The sequence below is a fragment of the Macadamia integrifolia genome, chromosome 2, assembly GCF_013358625.1.
Source record: "Macadamia integrifolia cultivar HAES 741 chromosome 2, SCU_Mint_v3, whole genome shotgun sequence".
In the NCBI taxonomy this organism is placed as follows: Eukaryota; Viridiplantae; Streptophyta; class Magnoliopsida; order Proteales; family Proteaceae; genus Macadamia; species Macadamia integrifolia.
Window position 1 is genome coordinate 5,125,621 of NC_056558.1, and position 17,891 is coordinate 5,143,511.

Genomic DNA, 17,891 nt, shown 5'->3' on the forward strand with positions numbered 1-17,891 from the left:
GTTGGGATTTTAAAATTTGGGCTGCTTTCATGTTGTATGCCTCTATTGCTTGGGTGAATTTGCTTTATTTTCCTGTATTTTTATGGCATGAATAGTCATTTGAGGAGTATATAATAAAAAGAATTCTAGAAAATTCAATGCACATTCTTTAGTTAAGTGCCTCCATGAATTAATAATGCTTATTTAAATATTTCTTACAACTAATAATAATAATAATAATAATAATAATAGTTTTTTTTTTTAAATAAAATATTAACTTTAACCACGGAACCAACTTTTGATATAAAAGATCAATTGTCAAAAAATCTAATGTAAGACTTACCTTTTCTAACAAAAGAAAAAAAAGGTGTGGGCTTGTTTTTTTTATTTTTTTAATCAAGTATGTCACAACCATATTAAGCTATGTAACAGTTGATAATGTCATACATGTCCAGAAGATTAAGACTTGCAGGAGAATCAGATGGATCTACTGCTACTTTCTTCGCCAGCAAATGTTTAAGGAGTCGAGAGTTTACAGCATTAAAAATTTCTAGGAGCAAGAGAAACTTCATCCATGAATCATAGTTGCCATCAGTAATAATGAAAATGGATCAGTATGTGCATGAAGGGCATGGCATGTATTCCTGGGCCAAGCAACAAGATCTTGAGGGTTTAAGATTGGTAGATCATGTAAGGTAGAGAAAGGAGATGACACATTAAGATCAACAATATCTAGTGGTTTCTTTGCCTCCTGAGTGTTTTATAAGTTTAGAATTCTATATGGGTTTCATTCTCCTTTTTCATAACCAAGCAGTTTCTAGCATTCCAGATTGCATAAGCCAACAAAGTACCTTGGCAGCAGATCCATGTTTCTTCCATTTTAGAAAGGAAGGAAGATGGCAAAGACTTTTTTGACTAGGCCTCTCACTGATGCAAACTGGTGGTATACTGGTCTAACCCTATTGATACAGCAATCCAGATTCTTCTGACCAGTCACAGGATAATAGAGAATACCACATTGTTTCATCTCTATATTGTAGAAAGGGCAGAGTGTGTCCTAGACCTGGCTTAACTTCTGCAGTCTCAACTTGGTGGGTGGTGATTCATGGACACATTTCCAGGTAAAGATTATGAACTTTGGCCAGACGGCTAGTTCTTAAAGCCAAGTCCAAGGGATTTGGTTATGGGGGTTATGTCTAGACAAAATAAGTTATGGATCAGTAATTTTGGTTAAAAGATCACCTGTCTTAGTTACAGCAGACTAATCCATCATCTGAAGGTGTTACCAACAGTTTGATACTGTAAATTGTATTGTCCACCTCCTAAGGAAAATTGGAGGAAAGTGGTGGGAAGTCCCAGGTTCCATCAGATCTTATTAGATCATTCACCTATTAGATATAAGCTCTACTGAAATTTTGTAGTTATTCCATCAGGTGCACAATAAAAAAAACAGTAAAAAGACCCTTTGCATGTAATAAGGAGAACAAATTCGGTATGGTTACAATATCGGTGAAACCAACCATGTTTACACAAAGCATAACCAAAAATACATATGGAGTGGGAAAAGGATTGCTTTTTTATTTTTTCTAAGCCATCACAAGGTCATCTTGGACCAGATAATTCAACAGCATGCCGATTGTCAGTAGAGCTGACAATCCATAAGGAATTCCAGTGTGGGGCAAGCTCAACCTCCTGGCGGACCACCTCCACCTTCTGCCACTCTTCCCACCTCTCTGCCAACCCATCACCTTCAAGCATTCTCACAACCTCTGACATCTTAGGCCGGTCCATTGGAGAGCCTTGTGTACAAAGCAAAGCGACCTGGATTAACTGCTCTACTTCTGATTCAACATAATTGTTTCGGAGATCAGGATCGACCAACATGTCCAACTTCTTCTCTTTGAGAAGTCCTTTTACCTGATAAATTTGAAGAGATTGTCAGGTGGTGAAAAATCATACTGATAATTCAGCTACATGCTGCGGTGTTGTGCGTCGACTCAAAAACGTGCAAGCCAGGAGGAAGATGATTATTGAAGCAGGAAACATAGACTGACCTCAGCATTAGGGAAGCAAGCAATCCGATGCAAACATATCTACACAGCTTTGTTTTTTATTCGTTTTTATTTTCTTTTACTCATCATTGTAATCCTGCTTTTCTTCCAGTCTTGCATTCATGTGGAAAACTAAATAAGCCCATCCTAGAAAGAGATGAAGTTGAGGGATATTCCACTGAACTGGGAAGTCCTACATGTCAACTCAACAATACTCTTAAGTGAAGAAGGAATATCATTTCAACTCAGCACCACCTGAGATTGGTCCTAGATTTGAGTACATTAGTCAAGGGGAAATTGGGGTCCATGACGAAGACAAGAAAATTTATTTTCTCATCTTCCTTGTTGAAGTAGATTGCTACTCTTTATAATGTAAGAGCCTTCAAGCTCAAGCCCAAGATTTTTTGCACGAAGTTTTGATTGGCATTGTGCCTTCGTTGCTGTGAGAGACTCTGAGCATTGTGAGATTCCTTGCAAAGCATGGTGAGATGGCATAGGGCTGGTGAGAAACTACCGAGGCCATAGGTGAGAGGCCTTGGTCATATCCCCCTATTCTTTCCTATTCTCCCTCCCTTCTTATTCTTTTGTTTCTATTTTATTACTGCTGCATCTTCTGTTCTGTGGAGTGATCGAAACCTGCTACATCTGTGTTATTGCTTGCTGTTTATGATGTTGAAGTGTGATCTCATCAAAGCCAGCACCATGGGAAGACATTGCCATCATCCATGACCTGTGACACCTTTTCTGTGGAGTTATATTACAGCAGAACCTCAGACCTCAACATCTCCTATTCTAGCCAACAGAATCAACCCTTATTCTGAGGGTTTAGTCCTACCATTAGAAATTCCCTTTGAAATTTCCTCCAAGTCTGTAATTGGGTTATTCTGTCCTAGTTTCTAATTTTAGAACTTTGTGTCATCTCTACATCTGCATCAATTATCCATAGGGTTTTTTAAGTGTTCCCCATTTTTAGTACCCTATCTTCGACCAAGGATTGAGGGTCATCTGCTGGATGGATAGCTAGTTGTCAGTAATTTTCTACTTGTGAGGCTACATACTAATTTCAGTAACTTGCCTATATGTCCTAATCTGACTGTTGGATGACAACCATATTTTGAGGAGTTGTTCAACCTTAGTCTCAAGACCATGAGATTTCTGGTTTGTTAGTTACTGATAGTTGCATATTCTGGTCTTATCCTATACCCTGCGGTTCTACCTCGTGAATGCGCTTAACAACTTGCGGTTTTAGTGAGAACTAGCGTTAAAAAGGACAAACTCAAAAGATCTATCATGCAGATGCACTTAACTGAAACAGATAAGAGAAAAAAATTGTGAAACCTATTAGAAGACAGAAAGGATGTAATACATACCCAATCCAGCAACATGATGTCATCCTTATTTCTACGCCGAGCGAGATCAAATGCCCTCTGTCCAGTTACAAACTCAAGAAGCATGATCCCATACCCAAAAACATCGGTCTTCTCTGACGATCTCCCAGTGGAAAAATATTCTGGGGATATATGTCCAATTGTGCCACGTAAAGCAGTAGTTACATGAGTATCTTTGCAGTCCATACGTTTAGCCAACCCGAAATCTCCAACAACAGCCTCAAACTTCTCATCCAAAAAAACATTTGCAGCTTTGATATCACGGTGAATGATCTTTGGGTCACAGTGATCATGTAAATAAGAAATCCCTCTAGCCGATCCCAAAGCAATCCGTTTTCGTGTAGCCCAATCAAGAGGTGGTTCTCCTGGTGGACATTCTACAATTTAACATCCCGTGTAAACTAGCCACACAACAGCATTAAGAGAATAATATGAAAGAAAGAAAATGGAGGACAAAATACTGAAAAGCATGTAGAAAGGCTAACATGTAATACCTCCCAAACGTGATGCAACACTTCCATTAGCCATGTAGGGATAAACAAGCAGGCGTTCAGTTGGTGTCACGCAAAAACCTCGGAGCCGAAGCAAATTCCGGTGCACAGCCGTGCTGATCATCTCTACCTCCGTCTGAAACCACAGCTCTCCACCTGGTGTCCGCTCTTCTTTTTGTCGTTTTACGGCAACTGGTTGACCATCTGCTAAGCGTCCTTTGTACACCTTACCAAATCCTCCTCTACCCAGAATGTTTTTGTTGCTAAAGCTGTCAGTGGCAACTTTGAGTTCTTGCAGAGAAAATCTTTTCAGCTGGCCCAGATGAAATTCTGGATCCTCAGCTGCAGATGAACATAAACAAGGTTATAAAACACGTACAACACATGTTCAATATACTCGGTTTGGTTAAACCACCCACCAGGAACATCAATGAAATGCTGTTTTGGTTTCCGTCGACGTTGACATTGACGCCACAATGCAAACCCAATAGCCGGAGCAGCAAACAATAAACCAGAACCAAAAGCCACTACATCAGCAGTCGCTCCATTGGCACTATTTTCTCCTGTGATAGAATTTAACAAATAAAGAATGACATAGTCCTGGGTGGATCTGAACTGACTGGCCCCCACCACCCATTCTCCAATACCAACAGGAAGCAAATACAGATGGAATGATAAAGTTAATGGTGTCTAACTCCATGGATGCTGAACTTCATTAGGAAAAAAAAGAAGATAGATTATAGTAGAAAGGATTTTTTTAGCTGATCCATGTTATGAGGAAGCGGATCAGAATCAGCCGATTGCGATTCTGATTCTGGCCTATTCTTCAGGCTCGATTCTAGGGCATTTTCACTGATCCCGTAGCCAATTCCACTAACTAGAAGTTAAGTAAGATTGAATCTATTTGAACTCCATCAACTGATGAAATATACCAAAACTAATAAAAGACTAAACAAAAAGAGAAGGCGAAAAAATTATTAAGAAAAAATTGAAGGGCATATTTTTAAAAAGCAAAGTTGAAGGCAACTCCATGTAATGAAAGTAGAAAGTCCTTATTCGGCAAGCCAATAGAAATGAACTACTATGGGTGCATTGGTGCATGAGAGGAGGGAGGTGCGGAGAGATCACCTGGAGGGGGGACAGAGGGTGGAGAAGACAGAGGACGGGGAGGGGGTGGAGAAGATAGAGCAGATCCTGGGCAAGGATGCCCATTAACCAGGCCACACAAATTCAGGTTATTAGAAAAACTGCAAAAGTGGAAGAAGCTGGAGTCACCATAACATTTCTACTTAAAGACTTACAAAAGACAATTACATTTTTGGGAGTATTATGAGCAATGGACCTAATGGGAGTGAACAATGAAAAGGCACCACCATCTGGTACAACTCCTGATAGGCAGTTATTAGACAGATCCCTGCAGTTTGAATAACAAAACGTCAATGAGAGACCCTAGTAACCAAAACTATACCATAAAGGAGAAGAAAAGAAAATAGATCCATGCATGACTGGAAATGAGTTACTTGATGCTTACAGAACTTGCAGGGCGATGATATTAGTCAAAGACATTGGAATTTCACCCGTCAAGTTGTTGTCGTTAAGCCGGCTATCCTTACACGAGCATTATGAGAAGACAATGTTAAGATTCAGAACAATAAGACCGTTTATTCATAAATTTAAATAGTTGAGAGTTGAGGCATGTTAACAAAAAGAATGGGAAAATGCTTGTGTGTCTTTAACTGATCACACAAGTCCTCTATTTATAATATAAAATCATGATAAATTCATGACTATCATGCTAGAGTCATGATAGGAATACAAAATAGAATAAATAAAACATTATACGCCCTATCTAGTCGCCCCACTCTAATTAGGGTCGGTGGAGGGGGAAAAACCCCAATGTGCCCCTGCGGCACACTAATCCTTATTCTAACACTCCCCCCTCAAGTTGGTGCATAGATGTCACACGTGCCCAACTTGACTAAACTAGGATGGAACAACTTTCCAACCAGTCCTTTAGTGAACACATCAGTTAGTTGATCACCAGACTTCACTAAAGGAACACAAATGAAACCAACATCCAACTTCTCTTTGATGAAATGTCTATCAATCTCCACGTTTGGTTCGGTCATGCTATACTGGATTATGAGCAATACTGATAGCAGCTTTGTTATCACAGTAAAGCATCATAGGAAGATGAACAAGTACACCAATATCATCCAAAAGTGTACGCAACCATAGTAACTCACAAATCCCCTGTGCCATGGTACGAAATTCTGCTTCAACACTAGATCTAGCCACAAAATTCTGCTTCTTGCTGCGCCAAGTGACAAGATTCCCTCCTACAAAGGTACAATAACCAGAGATAGACTTTTTGTCAGGTGAGCCAACCCAATCAGCATCTGTATAAGCTTCAACTTGGAGGTGATCATGAGGAGATAAGATGATCCCTTTCCTGGAGATGACTTCAAGTATCGTAAGATACGCATAACAACCTCCATATGAGAGGGAATAGGGATCATGTATAAATTGACTTACCAAACTTACAGCCACAACAATGTCAGGTCGTGTATGTGAGAGATATATCAATTTTCCTACCAACTATTGGTAGCGACCTTTGTCAACTGGTTCACCCCACTTTTCCTTGAGCCGGTTACTAGCTTCCATAGAAATATTAGAAGGATGACAACCCAACATACCTATCTCAGATAGCAGATCAAGGATGTACTTCCCTTGAGAGAGAAAGATTCCTTTTGAGGACCTGGCAACTTCAATTCCAAGAAAGTATCTTAACTTTCCAAGATCCTTTATCTCAAATTCTTTTCCCAGAAAAATGATCAATCTCAGTGCTATCATTTCCTATTACCACGATGTCATCCACATAGACAATGAGTATAGTAACTTTTTCACCAGACCTCTTTATGAACATTGTATGGTCAGCATTACTCTGCTTATAACCCACAAATGTCATAGCCTTGTAAAATCTTCCAAACCATACTCTAGGTGACTACTTCAAACCATAGAGAGCACGTTTCAACTTGCAGACCTTGCCTTAAGTTCTTATGCTAGAGAAACCTAGTGGAATTTCCATATAAACTTCCTCATTGAGTTCTCCATGGAGGAAAGCATTCTTTACATCAAGTTATTGGAGTTCCCATCCTAGGTTCACAGCACAGGAGAGTAACACTCGCACAGAGGTCAACTTGGCAACTGGTGCAAATGTCTCCTGGTAGTCGATTTCATAAGTCTGAGTGAATCCTTTAGCCACAAGCCTTGCTTTGTATCTGTCAACAGAACCATCGATCTTCTGTTTTACCATAAACATCCAGTTGCAGCCAATAGGTCTCTTCCCAGGTGGAAGTCACAAGTTCCCATGTAGCATTCTTTTTTAAGGCATCCATTTCTTCTTCCATTTGTTTTCTACAAGAGCTTCCTGTCAATTCTTAGGAACACAGAGTAGATGAAAGAGAAGACACGAAGGCACGATAGGAGGGAGAAAGGGAATCATATGAACATGAGATATAGGGTGTTGAGTACAGGTCCTAGTGCCTTTTCTGAGGGCAATAGGTTGATCAGAAGGAGAGATTATACCTGAAGTATGAGGCTCAGTCGGTTCTAGATCCAGGCTGGAGAAGGGATGTGTAAAGGTGTCGTAGTAGTGGTGATGGTCTGAAGTAGCTTATTTCTGGTGTGTCCCCTACTATAAACTTGAAGAGTGGAGCCATCAATTTATCTCTGGAATTCACCAATGGTTCTCTAAATTGGAGTCATCTCCTCCTAAGTTGGAACAATAGGTTCTGCCCCTTCACTCTCTTGTGGAGCATGAGGATCCTGAGGTGATGATGATGGGTATACTAGTGGAGCAAGCAGATTCAGAGTCATCTCTTCTTCACTAGTAACTCCAGACTCCCCCTAAAGAGGTGACGATGAGTAATAACCAACAGATTCATGAAACATAGCATCCATTGTTACTATTGTACGCTAAGTAAGAGGATGGTAACACTTGTATCCTTTTTGTGTAGGAGAGTAACCCAGAAAGATAATCTTCGTATTTCAAGGTTCCAATTTTCCTGGTGAATGATGATCCCTAACATAGCAGACACACCCAAAAATCTTTGGAGGAATCAGGATGTAGTCCTTGGAAGAACCTCAACAAGAACTCGAGAGTTGAGGACACGAGTTGGCATATGATTGATTAGGTAGGCTGCTGTGAGGACAACATCACTCCAATACTGAGATGGAACCTGTCTAGCAAACATCATGGCTTGAGTAATATCCAGCAAGTGCCCATTCTTGCGTTCAGCCACCCCATTCTGAGCAGGAGTGTTAACATAGCTTGTCTGACAAAGAATTCCATGATCAGCCATGTATTTTTTAAACTGACCCACCATGTACTCTTTTCCATTATCATTATGCAAAATTTTTAGAGTTGCATTGAACTGAGTTTGAATCATTTTATGAAACCGCTGAAAACAACCGAACACTTTACTTTTGTGCTGCATCACGTAAATCCAAGTAGTTTAAGAGTGACTCAATAAAGTACAATAACCACCTTTTCCCAGAAATTGATGTTTGACGAGATGGACCCCATACGTCAGAGTGAACCAAATGAAAAATAGAAGAACTTCTTTTATCTAAAGGTAAATAACTGGAACAAGTCTGTTTAGCTAGAGTACAGGCCTCACAAAAGAGTTTATCCCTAGTACATGATTTAACTAAATGCGGAAATAAAAGAGATAAGGTCCCAACTAGTGGGTGTCCCAAACGACAGTGCCATTGAGTCAATTCAGAAGAAGCAGAGTGTAGTTGATGAGGAGTTGTTGATGCTGCAGCAGTAGGGAGCCAACCATTATTAAGCAAATAAAGACTGCCCTGCACCTTACCACATCCAATCATCTTCCCCGTTTCCAGATCTTGGAAAATGCAATGGGAAGGAAAAAATGCTACTTTACAGTTTAGGTCCTTAGTAAGACTACTAATGGATAACAAATTAGTAGTAAAATTAAGGATATGTAAAACTAAAGACAAAGGTATAGAAGGAGAACTCTTAATAGAACCCTTTCCGAAGAAAGATGATAGGGTGCCACCTACTACCCTAACTTTATCTCTGCCTGAGGTGGGTGAATATTAGTGAAATAAACTAGAAGAACCGGTCATATGGTCAATGGCATCCGAGTCAATGATCCAGAGAGTGGAGACGACTGATGCACAATGACCACAAATAAAATACCTGAGTGAGAAAAAGTGAAACCTGAAGGGATTGAATTGGTGGGAGTTGAAGAATTAGAAGCCTTAAGCATACATCTGAAAGCATGGAGATGCTCTTGGGAGAGTCCAATATCAGTTGCAGAGGGAGTATCCACAGTCTCAGCCTGATGGACTTTAGTTTTGGATCGACCCCGAGCATGCTTTGCCTAAAAATCAGCATGTTTTCCGTGGAGCTTCCAACAATTGGCCTTAGTACAGTATGGTTTGTGGCAATGTCCACATTTAACAATCTCCTTGGTAGAATCACTAGTTCGATTTGCTCCTTCAGAGGTAATAGTGGATCCAGTCTGCAGAGCTGATTTTTCAACAGTAGGAGTATGTAGCATCGAGATACGGCGACATTCCTCCGTATAAACCATAGCAAAGGACTATTCCAGAGTAGGGAAGGGAGATTTGCTAAGTATTTGAACACGAATCTGATCATACTCGACATTTAAGTCTGCCAAGAAATCATACACCCTAACTTTGTCCACATGCTTGGTGTAAGTAGTACCGTCTTCAGCATTTTTGGGATGATAATCTACAAAATGGTCCAGTTCATATCATAGAGCTCGAAGTTCTGCATTATATTTGAATACAGAGAGTTCCTGCTAGGTAGTGGTACGAACCTTCTTACGAAGTTCAAATACCTAAGCATCATTCCCTAGTTGCCTATAAGTTTCCTTGGCAGCAGCCCAAATCTGAGAAGCAGTATCTGATAGCAAAAATTCTCGAGAAATTGATTGATGAATAGAACCAATCAAGTAAGACATTACCAAGGAGTCATTAGTGACCCATTTATCCTGAGGGGTACCCCATCAAAGGGTTTCTTCAATTTCCCTGTAATGTGTCCAGTGAGACCTCTACCAGCAATGGTAAGATAAGTAGACCTGGACTAGACAAGATAATTAGTTACATCCAATTTCACAGAGCTAGTCCTAAAAGGCATGTAGTCATTGCGACTTTATCCATTAGACCCAGAGGTCACAGTAGTTACTTCAAACATGATTGAACTAATAAAAAAATCGACAATGAGAAAGAGAAATGCCAGATCTTCAAAATCAATCGTCAGAAAGTGTATATACTTGGATCGAATTGCCCAGTAAGGGTAGTGAGTTACTCCAAATAATATCAGGCTTGATGAAGAACTATTAAGATAAGAAAATTAGGGTTTTGGGAGAAAACCCTAATTATCAAAGAATATGGAAAATTTTATACATAGACTTGGCAGATGGGGCCACAATCTGGTCGATCTCCTAAAAAATCCAGCCAATTCTGAGGAAGGAGTCCCAAGATTCAATTTTGTTAGGGTTTTAGAGGAAAACCATTTATTTATTTATTTATTTATTTTTTGCACAAATCGATTTGTGTAGATTTTAATCTCGTGGATAATGATGAGTCCTTCCAGGTAGCTGTACTTGAACTTCAAGAGGTAGAGATGTGTTCCTTAAAGAGGAAGAAACCACACTCCATAAAATAGAAGAATAAAAAATCACAAAGGGTGAAGAACCCAAATTTTCTTGTAAAGGTTTTTTATGTTTTAGTACATGAGGTAGGGTGTAGGACAGCCACTAGATTCATAGGAATCACCTCATTAGTGCTGCCCTATGGTAGGTTAATGGGACAAAGGTAGGATAAGATGGAGGCTAACAAAGGTAATGGAAGGGAAGGTGAAGGTCTGCTTAGAAACTTAAAACTTAGATCAGAAATTAGGTTCTGATACCATGTTAACAAAAAGAATGGGAGAATGCTTGTGTCTTTAACTGATCACACAAATCCCCTATTTATAATATAGAATCATGATAGAGTCATGATAGGAATACAAAACATAATAAATAAAGCATTTACAATTATAACCCCCATCAATTCGCCCCACTCTAATTAAGGTCGATGGAGGGGGGAAAAACTCCAATATGCGCCTGCGGCACACTAATCCTTATTCTAACAAAATCTTCTAGAATGTTGACAAGGGGAGGGATCAGCAACTAAATCTCACTAGAAAGAAAACAGAAGAAAGTAAATAGAGCATGCATGAAACTCCACAAGCATCAGAAGTGCTCAAAACAGCAAGCCCCAAGAAGATCAGAGGTAAATCATAAATGAACAAGAAAAGATCCTAATGAAGTGAAAAAACAGTCTAACCTCATTTGCAAACAGAAATCCATCAAAACTGCATAAAGAAAGCATATAATGGAAGAAAATTTAGAAGATACTAATAATCTCAACATCTTTTAACAGTTTCCCTAGGCAAGCCTTGTAGCCAACAACCAAAAGAAAAGAAAATCCCTGTAGTTAAAACGAAAGCTAACTCAAAAAAGAGAGGACTAGCGAACACAAACTAATAATTCATGAGCAAAGGAACTAGGATGAAGGATACATACAGGACCCGCAGCTTGGTCAGCTTCCCCAAGCTGTCAGGAATGGAACCAGAGAAGCCGTTCAAATAAAGATCCAAGCTCACCAAATTTGTCAGATTCCCAAGCTCACTGGGAATAATTCCACTGATGTTATTACTAAAAAGTTCCCTGTCATAAACAAACTTCAATGATATAAGCATCTTAGAAGTTTGGACTATTATTATAGCACATAACTCTAAGTGGAAAGCATTAGAACAACAATCTCGACATTTCCAAGCAAGTAACAGCTTTTCTTAATAAAATGTTCACAAGTATACATCATGACATATATTGTGGAACTACTGACGTACGAGCATATTGGTGTACATCAGTGTTTTGCTGCCGGTTCCAAGCCCAGATAAAGGAGGAGGGTTGGTGTGTCAGGTCGGCAGCTGGCACTGAAAAAATCCCTAGCCAAACACTTTCTACATGGATTCTAGAACCTATTTTCTGAGCATAGTTCTAAATCTCGGCGAAATTTCGCTAATTTTGAGCTGTCCGAGATGAAATAACAGGTGACTTAAGGAATCGGCACTGTTTTGGTGAAATTTTGGTCATGTCTACATTGTAGACAAATGCACTGTTTCAGCAATGTTTTGCCAATTTCGGTGCATTTCAATAATTTTAAGTCTGACCAAAATGGCCTACCAAAATGAGTTTTTGAACTATATTTCTGAGTTGTACTGATGTAATCATATGAATCATGCAATGTTGAAAAATTATAATGAAACGCATATCTTGAACCCCTGAATTAATAATAGACAGTCATGTTTCACATAATAACAGGTCAGGGACTAAAACTGCAGTCTACCAACACTAAAATGTAGACATAAACAAACAGCGGTGGTCTCATCATTAAGCCATAGAGCAAATGGAAGATTTACCAATCATGTCCAGGCCAAAACTCTACAAGTAGGCGCTTCTAGAATTTCACAATCATTCATTTTTATTTGCAGAAATTGGACTGGCATCAACTGCAAGAACTGGATCAACAGATTTCACTGAACAGACAGATGACTTACAAGTACTGCAGATTTGTAAGAAGGCCAAGTTGTGGGACAAGTTGACCATACAAGTTTGCATTCCCTAGATCACTGAAAAAAAACAAGAATCATTTCCATATGATCAGAACTACAACTGGAAAGCACTGTTGTCTGCCAGCAGCACAAATAAGCATGAAAAATTAGATACTCAAAAGGAATACAACTTACACTCTGATAACGCTGTTATCGTTGTCACATGTAACATGGAACCATGTGCAGGGATTGACAAGGGTCGGATCCCAACTCTGCAGGACATTAGTAGGATCTTGTAAATTTGTTCGTAGGGCATGCAAAGCATCACCTGTTGAATTTAAATGAAACAAAAATCAGTTTCTAGATGGAAAGTAGTAGAAGAACCTCATAAATCTCCAGAGGACAAAGCACAATCGGAGAAAGAGAAAGCAAGCATCAGTATCTTCCATTGCAAAAATCAGTAATGACATTACAGGCAGGGATAAGAATTTTGATCTCGAAGCAGGTTTTGACCCAGCTCAAAACTGAAATATGGGTCGAAACCGGGTAGAAACCTGGTCAAAACCTGGTACTTTTGGGGCAAAATTTGACATGTCATGGGCTGGTCAAAATTGGTCTAAACTACCAAAACTGGTCGAACTTGGGCTGGTCAAAGACTCAAAAGTGGTCAAAACTGATCAAAACTACTGAAATTCGCAAAATATCATCGAAACCAGTTAAAACCAATTACATTTTTAATTCAATCCTGCTTGAAACTGGGAAATTTTGGTCGAAACTCCAAAATTTAGAACTATGATTACAAGAAGAATGCAGAATCACAAGAAGCATACAGTGTAATACTTGGACAACTCTGGAAACTCTGATGCAGGAAGAAGGAAGAGAACCAGGCCCAGCTCAATGGTGTAAGTATACCCAATTTGTGAGCTCAGTCCAAGCTCAGTCATGGGCTTAATTATTAAGGGAAATTTACAGCGCCACCCCCTAGAGAATGCCACTATTATAAGAAACACCCCCTCTTATTCAACAAATTAGACTCAGACCCCCTACCGTCAGTCACTGTTAAGGAATATACCACATATGCTAATGTCAACTACTATATTTTATTTTAAATACCAAAATAACCTTATTAAATATGAAGAACCTAAAATACCCATGTAATAAGTTACTATACCTTTCTCCCAAATCGATAGATTTGGACCACCGGCAATCGTTCAGAGCATTGGAGATCACGGAGGTAGAGGCATCGGTGACGGATGGTGACAGCGGCGACCAGAAGGAACTCATGGCAACCAACAGTGACTCTCAACCGTAACCCCCTGCGTTTCTTCTCTACAGGCATTCACAAAAACTCCCAAAGAAGCAACAATTTTAAAATCAAAAGAAGAACTTGGAAGCAAAAGAGTTTAAAACTTGGAAAGATGAACATTGCTGCATGGGAAGAATCCGAAAAGAGATTGTAGCACTTGATGTTCAACTTGGAAAGATGAACATTGCTGCTTGGGTAAGTAAATATGAGACGGAAAAGAATGCTCCTTCAGTTGAACACATTGATGCGGAAGAACAAATTAAAATCGAATATGAAAACCGTGGAGCTGCATGGGAAGAAGCCGAAAAAACAAAACACACAGCCAGGTTTGTCTTTCTTTTCCATGCTGCATCAAAAAGCGAAAAGCCAATAGCTTAGGGCCATTTGAAATTTATGTTCTATTCCTTAAGGTCCTGAGAAGGGCTGATCGTAATATAATCATAGTTTTGCTTTTTTTTTTTTCCAACTACATCTTCTTGCTTTGATTCTTGACAAATGAATTCTGAAACTTTCAGATATAAGCATGACGAGATCAAAATTCAAGCATGGGAGAGTCAACAGAAGGCAAAAATAGAAGCAGAGATAAGGAGAATTGAGATATTTTGTTTCCCGTTGCCTATGATATATGCTTCGTAACACCATCCAGGAAGGTATTGATCAAATTTTGATAAAAACCACAAATTGGTTTACCTCAAAATTCCAAGGGACTCGCCGGCAACCTAAGATGGGGGAAAACAGAGAAAAAAATAAAACAAACCTTCTTGCCGGCGACCTAAGATTGCAGCGATGGGAAGAACACTTCTCACCGGAGACAGAAGGAGCAGTACTCGCTGGCGACGGAACTAACAGTACTCAGTTGGACCCGTCTGAATCTCAAGTCGCAAGTTTGGAGAGAAGGAGAATGAAATAGTAAAATGGTAAAGAGGGGTATTTTTGGGATAATGAAAATGAGTTACATATCACTGTTTTACTCATAAGGGCTAAAGCTTCATTTCACAGCATCACTTAACAGTGACTGACGGTAAAAGGTCTGAGTCTAATTTGGTGAAATAGAGGGGGTGTTCTTTATTAGAAACACCTAGAGGGGGGTGAATAGGTTTTTTCGAGAGTACTTAACAATATTTCGATTTATCACAACTTAGACGAAATGCGAAATTTAAAATAGCAAGACACAAAGATTTTATAGTAGTTTGACTTATAACCAAGTCTACGTCTATTCCTCTCAATATCCCTTGAGAGATTTTCCACTATATGTTTCTTTTACCGGGTAAGAAACAAACCTTTACAACCGTCTTAGTTACGGGTCAAGTGTAACCCACTCTTGAGTCCAAGCAAGAGCAACTTACAACGTCTTAGTTATGGGTCAAGTGTAACCCACTATTGAGTCCAAGCAAGAGCAACTCAAACCACTCTTGAGTACGAGCAAGAGCAACTCACTTATTGAGTACCGGTAAGAGAACCGACAATTGAAATGTAAACAAAATACAAATTACAAGAGTTAAACGATGTTACCCGTGGTATGTAGAACAAGTACTGATGCGTAAATGTGCAAGTGGATGAATGCAATGAATGAACGTGCTTGCACTTTGAAGCTTCTCAATGAGGATGACTTTAATGATTGAAGCTTCTTCTTCTCTTCCTCTTCTCACTCTTTTCTTAGAGCTTCACTCACAATCTCTCTCTTTCTTTTTCAATATATTTCTCACTCAATTGTATGCACAAAATGTGTTTTATGAATATGTAGAGAGGTCCCTAAAACATTGCCTAAGAGTGAGTATTTATAGCCAAGAGAGTGAGTGAAAGAGTGTTTAAAAAATCCTTTAACAGATCTATTTTCCCTGATCCAGATTCTGATCCAAATCCGGATCTGGATCCTTGATCCTTGATCCGGATTCAAAATAGCCGTTTTATGACTGTTGGGTGTTTGAGGTTCTGTCCTAATCTGGATTTCCGGATTGGAGTTTTCTCAATCCGGATCAGATCCGGAAATTCATCTGGATTGAATCCGGATGCCTCTGTTAGTCAGTTTTTTGACAGACAGTGTAGACTGTACGACAACAGTCATATCTTTCTCGTCCAAACTCGGATTGAGATGATTCAAGTTGTGTTGGATTCACAACTCAATGCTCTACAACTTTCATGAAGAGTCCATCTCCTGATACTGACTTTAAGATTATCCAAAATTCCCTTTAGTCAGGTCAATGTAGTTTTCACAGAATTTTACTGAAACATATTCATATTTTTCTTAATATGTTTCTAACCACTTAGGGACTTTCATACTTGGTCAAGGTATGTCCTAAGGTCATTCTAGTATGATGTTATGCAATGCATGAGGTGCCTGCACGTATATATGGAAGTTCACAGGTTACATATAAACAACCATTCTATCCTAAAGGTCTTCTTTTCCACTTGAGCCTTAAAGTCTTTATCTTGACTTCTACTCTTGGCACTTCACACTACAACATTAATTAGAGCTTCATTCCACCAAAACATCCTTTCTTAGATCCCTCCCTAACAACCCAAGATCCAAAAATCAAAATTTTCTTCTCATCTCATCGGAACTCAGAAGAGATATGCTTACAGCTTACATATACTTTTTGCACTTTCCCATTTGATTAATGATGCCTGAATACCCATCTCCATACTTTCAGGCTTTTGTTGCTCTTCAAATCAGAGACCTCCTCTGCTTTTAATTCTGAAGATGAATTAGAGACCTACTTATACCATGTTTTCCTCCTGCTTCCGCAACCTGTCCACAACCCTCTCGCTCTCTTGAAGGGTTGTTGGATCGCAACCAGCTCTGCATTTGCAACCGTAGGTGGAGGGCCTACAGGCAAGAAAACAGGGGCCCGGAGAGGCCATCCAGCAACACCTGAACAATCTTCGGCGGCAGCCGCTGCAATCGTCGCTGCCCTGCAACCGTCGGCCACCGCTGCAATCGCCCTCTCTCTCTCTCTTCTGTTCGTCTTGTACGAGTTTAGGTTATAAAAAATATTTTTTTAACGGATCGGGTTGGATCGTCGATCTGGATCGGTATCGGTATCCGATACCCAGGACAATACCGATACCCATCTCAGGATCAGTCAGGTATCGGGATCAGTCTCAGCCGATACCGATCCGACCAATCCAATACCAATACTTGATTCCATGTTACAGAGTGCGGATCAGGTCCTTCTTGTGCAGTGTTTGATCCACACTTGAACTCTACTAAAAATAAAAATCAATTAAAAAATAAAAAAGATTAAGTGAAGTCCAAGTGTGGATCAAACACCGCATAAGAATCATACAAGAATCATTATCATATGAGTACCTGATCCGGACTCTTGATTACACTTCTCTTCAAAATTTTAAATTACAGATTTTGTTTAGTTTTATTTCTATGATAGTTGCTATTGTTGGTGATCAATCCTTGTTATTATCAACTCCAATAATTACCATTTTCAAAACCTGCAGTTCGCATGTTTTGGAACCAGTTTTCAACCTAAGACCTTGGCAACGGCAACCGCAACCGCAGCCCTTAGGCCGGGCTTTTCAAGGGTTGTCTAGGAGCAGAACTCGACCAAGTTTTGGGCCATTCGTTTCTATTTTTTTGTCGTTCTCATTTTTGCTAACAATGGTTGAGATAGCTTGGGATGCATGACTGATAGGTTATCCTCTCCTCCCCCTCCCCCTCCCCCTCCCCCTCCCCAAAAAACCAAACTTACAAGCACAAGTTTCCACCTTTCTATGCAATTTGATGTGAATTTGAATCTCTCTTTTTTTTTTTTTGGCTAAACGTGAATTTGAATTTCTCAGTTACCCGTTTTCTTAACGAAGTTAGAACAGCTTGTCAAAGAAATCAAAATCATCAAAAACATGATGGGACAGTCCCTGTTAACCGTAATCTCACTAACTCATTACCCAAGAGGAGGAGACCGCACTACAACCCACCAGGGTCTCAAGACTCTCAACTCCATGCCCGTTGTACAACTCAAAACTTCAGTATTCAACCACCAATATCTCTGCCATTTTCAGCAAAAA

General features: G+C 39.5%; 1 protein-coding gene across 3 annotated transcripts in view; it reads right to left on the reverse strand.

Moving 5' to 3' along the window:
- Positions 1-1,428: 1,428 nt before the first annotated feature.
- The window catches only part of LOC122067870 (LRR receptor kinase BAK1-like), a 25,937-nt gene continuing 9,474 nt past the window's right edge, over positions 1,429-17,891 (reverse strand). For 2 of the 3 annotated variants that reach the window (XM_042631728.1, XM_042631714.1), the window contains exons 2-11: positions 12,761-12,893; positions 12,572-12,643; positions 11,535-11,678; positions 5,441-5,512; positions 5,252-5,323; positions 5,038-5,156; positions 4,329-4,472; positions 3,913-4,251; positions 3,401-3,795; positions 1,429-1,896 (exon numbers count right to left, since the gene is read on the reverse strand). In XM_042631728.1, coding sequence (XP_042487662.1) covers positions 1,582-1,896; positions 3,401-3,795; positions 3,913-4,251; positions 4,329-4,472; positions 5,038-5,156; positions 5,252-5,323; positions 5,441-5,512; positions 11,535-11,678; positions 12,572-12,643; positions 12,761-12,893 — 1,805 coding nt within the window. In that variant the 3' untranslated portion in view covers positions 1,429-1,581. The remainder of the gene's footprint in view (positions 1,897-3,400; positions 3,796-3,912; positions 4,252-4,328; positions 4,473-5,037; positions 5,157-5,251; positions 5,324-5,440; positions 5,513-11,534; positions 11,679-12,571; positions 12,644-12,760; positions 12,894-17,891) is intronic. The other variant, XM_042631721.1, reaches the window with a different exon arrangement.